Below are 8,289 nucleotides of genomic sequence, written 5' to 3'. Positions count from 1 at the left end.
AGAGAATTTGGCTCACCCATGAGAAACAGAGAGACATCATTTCTTGTTAACAAGAAATGCATGGCATGGCTGGTCAAGGCCACACCCACCCTCCACCTGAATGTTGTGATTTTTAAATATTTTTACCTCTACCACTTTTTCTTGATAGACTTGCTGAAGGAACAAAAAGGCAGTGCAAGAGCAAAGCTCAAACAAGCAAAAGGGAAGCAGAGAGCATAAGGGAACCTACCAAAGGTGGAAGGATAACCCTGACCATGAAGAACCCTCATCAAGCCTGTCCAGCATGGCAAGTGCAATCAGAAAGAAATCTCTATATCTGCACCTTGCTCTCTTTCCTCTCTTGCACACACTAGTAAATCGCAACCCTTGTCTTGCTGCCTATTTTCAGAGGAAAACAAAATTGGTATTCAGCACTTTGTTACATTTTTGTCTTTTACTTCTCTGATTGGTTGCCTCTGTGTTCGGCAGTGGTCTGAGGCATGTTCATTGCTGAGGCAGCCTAGGCAAAAGGTTGCTTACTTTGGGTGCGCAAGAAAATCTAACAAATAACACTTAGTGTACAATAATGTAAAACACATGCATTTTTTTATGTAAAGATTCTTTTAATCTAACTGAATACGTTGATTGTGAATGTGTAGCACATATAGGACCCAATCCATATAAACCCACCTGCTGCTGCTGCTGCCGCCGTCGCCATATTTGCTGTTCTGCCATTGCTCTGGAACGGGTTGGTGGGGACTGCTGCTGGGGCAGCTACAAACGGATTAGTTGACTGAGCTGTTGGAGAGAAGTATCAAGTCACTAAAAAAGTACAGAGTGTGAAACAGAACAATAAAGTACATGACCTTAACATGAAACATAAAACAAAAAGCATTGACTCATGGAGGACATGTTGATCTCATATTGTCTACTCCCACTTCAAATCTCTGGAATAATGATCTCCTGTTTTGGAACGTTTCAAGCATATGCCGAATTTCTGCTGCATGGCATGGCTCTACTTGACTTGTTTTGGTACCACTTTTCACTTTTCCACTCCAGATGAGGGGGGATTCTTAGCTGAACGTCATGACGCCGCCACGTGAAACTGCAGTGTCATCTTCAACACAACACAAAACAGTTTGTTTCTCGTAGGATTCTTTCATTGTCAACCAATCGGATGGACATCCGTACTTTGTCAATTGTCTACTGCTTGGTTTTGTGTGATGATGACATTTCCAGTAACCAAGTTTTATAGCACATGAAGTCCACATTATGTCAAACAACTTAATAATGCTTATCCATGTCTGATATGCCATGATTTTCTGATCCTCTGAACACATCTACAACCTGCTCTTGACATCTTAACATGTCCTCCCATAAGGGTACAAACATGGTCAACTGCAAAATCTAAACCACTGAATCTAGCTATAATCACCAATACTCAACTATACCTGACCCTGAGATTGCCGCTTGTTTCCATCTTTACTTTAGACTTTCTAAATCATATTGATTTCAATTTGGGAGAACAATTAGCACAAACCATCAGAAAACCGCCTGTAGGTTTACTCACCTCCAAAACTTTGAGCCATACCAGGCAGGGCCTGCTGTGCCTGTGAAGTTGACACCCCCGTCTCTGGGCCAAACATACCACTGCAGGGAAACAAAGTCAACACATAAGTTTATCAAGACAGCCAGACCTAACCAGACCAGAGTAGAGCTGAAACGATAAGTTGATTAATCGATCAACAGAAAAATAATTGGCAACTATTTTGATGATAGTCATTCTTCAAGCAGATGCAGTGAAACAATTCCAATGTTGATTGATTGATTGATTGATATCTTTATTTCGAACATGCAAGAGAAAGTGTATACAATAAAATAATAATAAAAGAAATAATAAAACAAAAAATTGGAGAACATAACAACAAAGTATCCTTCTTTAACATCCCTCTATTACATGTGCGAAAAGGAGTAGGAGAAGTAAAACTTATGTACTCCTACCCCTTATTCTCCATTGCTTTACAATTTTATATTATGTTCTATATATATATATATATATATATATATATATATTATATATATACACACCACATACCTACACAAATACATACACACACACATGTACATATACACACATTACACATACATACTATATCATACATACATACATACATCTACATAGCCACATACATATACACATACACACCCACACACATATACATATATATATACACACATATACACACACACATACATACATACACACACATACCTCATATATATATATATTATATATATATATATAATATATATTTATATATAATATATCTATATATATAAATAAATAACAAAACAAAACACAAACAAAACTTTCTACAGTGCTTCTTTATACTTTCTAAAACTAATTTCTTTGACATTTTTTTGAAAAGGAATATGTTTGGGAATGGCTTTAGGTTCCATTTAGTTTGTTCCACAATTTAACTCCGCGCATTGATAAAAATATCTTTTCCTTGATGTTCTACATCTATTAATCTTAAAATTTCCTCTTCCCCTTAAATCGTACCCTCCCTCCCTTTCAGTGAACATCTTTTGAATATTCCCAGGCAATAGGCTATTTCTTGCTTTGAACATGAATACTGCAGTTTGATATTTAATTAAATCATGATATTTTAGCAATTTAGACATTAGAAATAATTAATTAGTATGATCCCGAAATCCGGCGTTGTGAATGATTCTTATTGCTCTTTTTTGCATAATGACTAGTGGCTGTAGTGAGTGTTGATAAGTGTTTCCCCAAACCTCTACACAGTAATTAAAATAAGGTAACAGTAGTGAGCAGTATAGGATGTGAAGTGATTTGGGTTCCAATGTTCTCTTATTCCAGCTTCTCAAATGAGTCTTTTCTGCTTTTCTTTGTCATTTACCATTGTAAACTTAATATTTTGGAGAATTTGGACTGTTGGTCAAACAAAATAAGACATTTGAAGATGCCTCTGTTGTGATGGCCATTTTTTTTGATGTTTTATAGAACAAACTAACAATTGAAAAAAGTATCGGCGGATAAATCAATAATGAAAATAATCGGTAGTTGCAGCCCTAGAACAGAGACCACTGAACAATATTTTGTGATGGGAGTGTGGTCACTGCATGTTTGTAGGTCGAGTTGCTTTGGATAAAAGTAAGTAGCTTTGTTAGTAAGTAGCTTTGCTAGATAGTTGTTAATGCATTCTGATAATGTTTGAGACCCATCAACTATCACACCCCTATGTCTCAACAATCAGGTGATTAATCTTTGACCTTAAACATTTTTACTACGCTAATTAACTGGAAGATGTTTTGACTTACAATTATACACCAGAAAACTCAAACTAGCCTTTCTGTGGGTATAATAATTTTGTCTTGAATGAGATGCATCAACATATATTATAAAGGAATAACCTGTAGTTAGTTGTAGATTTAGATGTTTGGTCCAGGCATATAGGGGGTCTACTATATATGGGGCTTACAGTGGTATGTGTAGTGTCTCACCTTTGTGAGGTGCTGGTGGTGTTGTAAACACTGGTGACAGGGACTGAGGGGCCAAAGACAGTATCAAGCTCAGCTAAAGCAGCATAGCGGTCCCCCCCTGTTGGCATTGCTGACTGCTTCTGAGGCAAACCACCTACTCCTGCTGCCGCCGCTGCTACTGAGCTCACCCCAACAGAAATACCACCTCCTGCAAAATAAAAGCACATGACAGCCGAGCCGGGCTCAATCCACATCAATTCATCTCGGAAGAAAATTAAAACTTCAAACACGCAAACAAAAAGGTCCGAAGAAGGCCTCCAACATTCAACCTATTAAAAAAATATGGGGAATAAATGTTCAATCAGTAAAACAGTTTTGTAATATGAACAAAACAAACTAGTACCAGCCCAGCACAATTCGAAGATGCCCGAGAGTGCCAGAATTCTGACCATGTAATATTAAAAGGCTCCAATGAAACCAATTCATATAGCATTCTTTAAAGCAAGTAGGAATTTCCACCAGGTGCAGTGCCCTGTCGTTTTTATACAAGCTGGTTTAGCAGCCAGGGGTCTGATTCAAACAAAACACAAAACAAGGTAAGACCATTTCAAAATAAAGCCAATCCGCTGCTAAGCAACACATTAAGTGATGCTGAATTAGATGTTTGCTAAAAAATGTAAATCAGCCATGTTTTGAGAGAGACTATATCTGTCCCTGCACTGGGTAGAAAGACTTGAATCTATGCGCCTGATTTCCTGTTTTTAGTTGTGGTAACTTCAGTTTTTTCGTCAACCTCTGTGCCTACAATTAAGATCTATGAAACTAGGCTAGGCAGGAGAAGTTTACCTTGCTCTGTTTTGGCAGAGCTAAGCACGTTTTCCAGGTCAGCCAGGGCTGCATATCTATCGGCAGGGAGGCTAGTACTCTGTACAGCATCTCTGCCAGCTCCTGTGGAGTTATTCTGGGAGGAAGATCTGAAGGATCCAAAGTCAGCACTACACGATTTGGGGAAGTTGTCAAAATTTGCAAAATTGGCATTTGCTAGTCCCCCTGAAGCGCTACCTGCATGAAAGAGAGAGATTAAAAAGTCATAATGGGGGCCTTGATTGTTGGTTTTGAGTAACAGCATTAACAGGGTAGCGAGGAAGAGAAGAAGCCGCATAGAGGGAAAAAGTAGGGGTGGAGACATTCTGGGGCTGGGTTTCCTTCATTATCTATAAGATAGATAGCAACACTGCACTATGCTAGCTCCCCATTTGCCTATGAACCTAAGGAATGCATGGAATTAGCAAGATGTGCAGAGCAGCACCTTTTATTGAGTGCTTCTGCTACATCCAAGTACGGCATTGTACTGAGATTCAAGGGAGTTACAGAGAAACCTACCAAGAATGTATTAAAGAAAAAACAACTTATAGTTTAATGGAAAAGAGCTTTAGTCTGCCAACCACCCTATAGGCAAATCGATCCACCAGATCTGAGATCGTTACTAGGGAAACAAACAATTACCGATTAGTAATTGCTTTACAAAAGAGGAAAAAACTGAAGTTTACACTTTTTTTTTCCTGCCAGAAACAAAGCCTATTCAAGAACAATTTTACCACAATAAATACTTGTCAATTGTTTCACACTATGTGTTTGTTTAACAATGAGGCCAGGCACTAGTCCCTCTGTTAAATGTCTTTAAGGCTGACAGATGAAAATCAGAGCAGATTGTGAATAATTACATTAGTTGCCTAGCATGCTAAGAACTATGTTCTTCAGGGAGAACTTATTTGTTTAAAAGAAGGTAAAGTCCGCATAACAGCTCAATGCTCCAAGAAAATGCTAATAGTGCAAAATAAGTCATAACGCTTGGCATACAACTCGGCCTTCCTCAGGTGAGGAAGAATTGAGCTGTGTGGACTTTACCTTCTTTCTACATTTACTTTTTGTCCTGCACCAGCAACTACATGGATGTGCACTACACTGTATTTTTCAGAACTGATTTGTTTGGAATCAAATTGATAAATCATAATATTTAATGCTTAACACATCAAATATTTGGATACTTAGGTAACAGGTACAACAGCGCTAACTTGGACACATCATAGTCTTTGTAATCCTGAAAGGGAGAGAAGGTAATTTTCACTGAAACCACAACACCAATTAAATCTCAACCAGTGGTTTAATTGCATCCCAAGGAATAGCATATGCTGTAGCCTGTAGCACAGAGACAGGTACAATCTTATATGCAACTGCTAAAATAAATACCTTTTCGAGAAGAAGAATGCTCAAAAATACTTAGTAAGTACAGAGGCATCCTACCTCTTAAAAAACATTTGAAGAAGCATTTGCCATTAGCAAATATAAACCTCTGAACAGTGGTATAAAAGCCTCTATGAAACTGAAGATGACTACATGTGCCTTGAGAATATCAGGCACACCTGGTACACCTGGTATTTACTGTATTAACCTTAGACCTAAACACGCACCTAATGATGCTGTTCTATTTGATTCCCCTTCTATACCTTTTTTATTTTGCATTGTTACATTGTCATGACCATTTGTTTGGTATATTCTCCACAGTGGTTCAAAATAATGATTGACAGCAAAATTCAAAGCTTATTATCCCCATCTGTTATACAGTGAGGTTGTTGACAGGGATTTAGAGTTAGACACAAAAAGAGCTACGTGCGGAGACACACATTACATTCAAAGAGAGGAGGATCAGAGTGACAGAAAGGGTGAAAGCTATTGGGCAAGGCCAGAGAGATAGACTTACTGTGTGCCACCTGGAGGGGCAAGGCAGTGGCAAACTCACCCATACTGCGGCTGGATGAGAGCACAGTGAACGCTGGCAGCCAAAAATCAAAGAGGGAGAAATGGAGCAATGTAAGACAGGGCGGAGAAACAAAAGAAAAGACGTCAACTAAACCAGAGGTAAAGATGAAAAAGCATGAAGTCAATCAAATGCTGCTGAAACAAAGGGGGAAAAACACATGAGAAAGAATGGACAACTAGGTCAGATAGCATAGTCAGTGAGAGAAAGGGATTGTCTTCCAAAGCCACAAGAAAGAAGAGAGCTTTATCCGTCAAGCAGTAGCCATACTAAAGGGATCACTGTTTAGGTACAAATCCAAGATAGTTATTATAAATGTACACCTCCAGCAGAGGGCCCTGTAGTGCATAACATTTTAAGGCTTAAGTGTGTGTTTGTGTATGAGAGTCACAGGTTTGTAGTATGTGAGAGAGAAGGCAAAGTGGTCAGGTAAAAAGTCATTCAGTTAATGCAAAGCAATACTAGTTGTATACAAAATGTGCAGTATTAACTAACACACACACACACACACACACACACACACACACACACACACACACACACCACACACACACACACACACACACACACACACACACACACACACACACACACACACACACACCTTTGTATACATCTATACTAAGACATAAAAGTACTACAGCAGTAATACAATGGTCTTCACCTATTTTATGATATTTTTTATGATAAAAAAGGAAATATTTTGCATATTAAAGATCTATTAATCCCACTTGCCAAAACTCAAATAGAATAGGTTATCCAGAGGGACTTGAAAAGGCATGGCCCACCCTACTCTGCCTCTGATTGGCTTACCCTGATATTCTTACCCTAACCAATCTCACTCCCCATCAGGCAAGTCATGTTTTCACTCCTCCCTCTGGACAATCCATTCTGGCATCAACCATTTTAAAGTGTAGTATGTGTTCACTACGCTGGTGTACAACCATCACTTGCTTTTAAATATTGGTTTGTTTTTGTTTTTAATTTTAAATCTATATGCAACAAATGGTGCTTACAGAGTAAATGATTTTAATGTGTCTGCACTGGCGTGCACAGTGCTTCGTGACCTCTGAGATGTATGCCTAAGGCACATATCAAGTAAACATAACGAAGTATGTTCAACTGCAGCCAAGGACAATTTGTTTATTTAGATAAAAGAAATATTTATTAGCATTCATTTACCTTGAAGGAATTTACAAACCAAACTTTTGTTTCATTTCTTGGTTGCACTACTTAATTTGGACGGTAATGAGTCAATCTGGTGCACAGAGGTCTTTCAAATTTAACACCGAATGAATGGACAAATGGAAAGGTTTGGGAAGCTGAGCATATATATATATATATATATATATTACAACAGTTAAAATATAAAATGGCAACAAAGTTGGTAATTTCACAGAGAACATGGCTGACAATCTCCTGCATGTAAAAAGGCTGTTTGTGTTTAGTCCAGAAGTACAGTCTCAATACATTTGTGTACATAATTATACAAGCTAGTGTAGTTAGTTTATATAGTTTATATGTGAGTGATTTCGGATGTGTGCCATTTGTTCGGTGAAGGGAACTTGCTCTACCTGTATTTGAGGGGTGGAATGGGGCTAGGGTTGCGGAGGGGAAACCACCGGTTGACCCAGAAGTGCTCCCGAATGCATCAAAATTAGCAAAGTCTGCATTTGCGTTGGCATTCTGTGCTGCTGAGATGGTGTCTGGATGATGTTAGGACAGACAGATATACACAAAAAAAACACAATGACAGGAAAACAATGAATGAGATAACAGAATGGATTTATACATATAACAAGAAGCATGGATGACAGACTTCAAAATAAATACAATGGATAAAGTGCTAAATATTAGAGATGACAATAAAAGCAGAGTGGCTTCAAAAGGCAGGTAAGATGGTCTGATGTTCACCCTCTCCAATTAGATCCTGTATGGACGTTGTTGAGCACACAGCAGTTAAGAGTGTATGTGTGTGTGTGTGT

At 38.3% G+C, this 8,289-nt stretch overlaps 1 protein-coding gene and 1 long non-coding RNA gene across 12 annotated transcripts in view; one reads left to right on the top strand and one right to left on the bottom strand.

Annotated features, from left to right (window-relative positions):
• The window catches only part of LOC116686404 (uncharacterized), a 27,237-nt gene that overhangs the window by 6,348 nt on the left and 12,600 nt on the right, over window positions 1-8,289 (top strand). Inside the window, exon 2 of the long non-coding RNA XR_004331245.1 lies at window positions 2,752-2,756. This is a non-coding gene — a long non-coding RNA (uncharacterized LOC116686404). The remainder of the gene's footprint in view (window positions 1-2,751; window positions 2,757-8,289) is intronic.
• agfg1a (ArfGAP with FG repeats 1a) overlaps window positions 1-8,289 on the bottom strand; it is a 22,249-nt gene that overhangs the window by 2,157 nt on the left and 11,803 nt on the right. The window contains exons 6-11 of one of the 11 annotated variants that reach the window (XM_032511275.1): window positions 7,879-8,010; window positions 6,248-6,319; window positions 4,333-4,548; window positions 3,508-3,694; window positions 1,550-1,629; window positions 670-777 (exon numbers count right to left, since the gene is read on the bottom strand). In XM_032511275.1, the coding sequence (XP_032367166.1) occupies window positions 670-777; window positions 1,550-1,629; window positions 3,508-3,694; window positions 4,333-4,548; window positions 6,248-6,319; window positions 7,879-8,010 (795 nt within the window). The remainder of the gene's footprint in view (window positions 1-669; window positions 778-1,549; window positions 1,630-3,507; window positions 3,695-4,332; window positions 4,549-6,247; window positions 6,320-7,878; window positions 8,011-8,289) is intronic. The other 10 variants (XM_032511281.1, XM_032511286.1, XM_032511294.1 and 7 more) reach the window with 10 other exon arrangements.

Source organism: Etheostoma spectabile, chromosome 3 (genome assembly GCF_008692095.1).
Source record: "Etheostoma spectabile isolate EspeVRDwgs_2016 chromosome 3, UIUC_Espe_1.0, whole genome shotgun sequence".
In the NCBI taxonomy this organism is placed as follows: Eukaryota; Metazoa; Chordata; class Actinopteri; order Perciformes; family Percidae; genus Etheostoma; species Etheostoma spectabile.
Note: the sequence above shows the minus strand (reverse complement) of the source record. Positions and strands in the feature narration are given on the sequence as shown.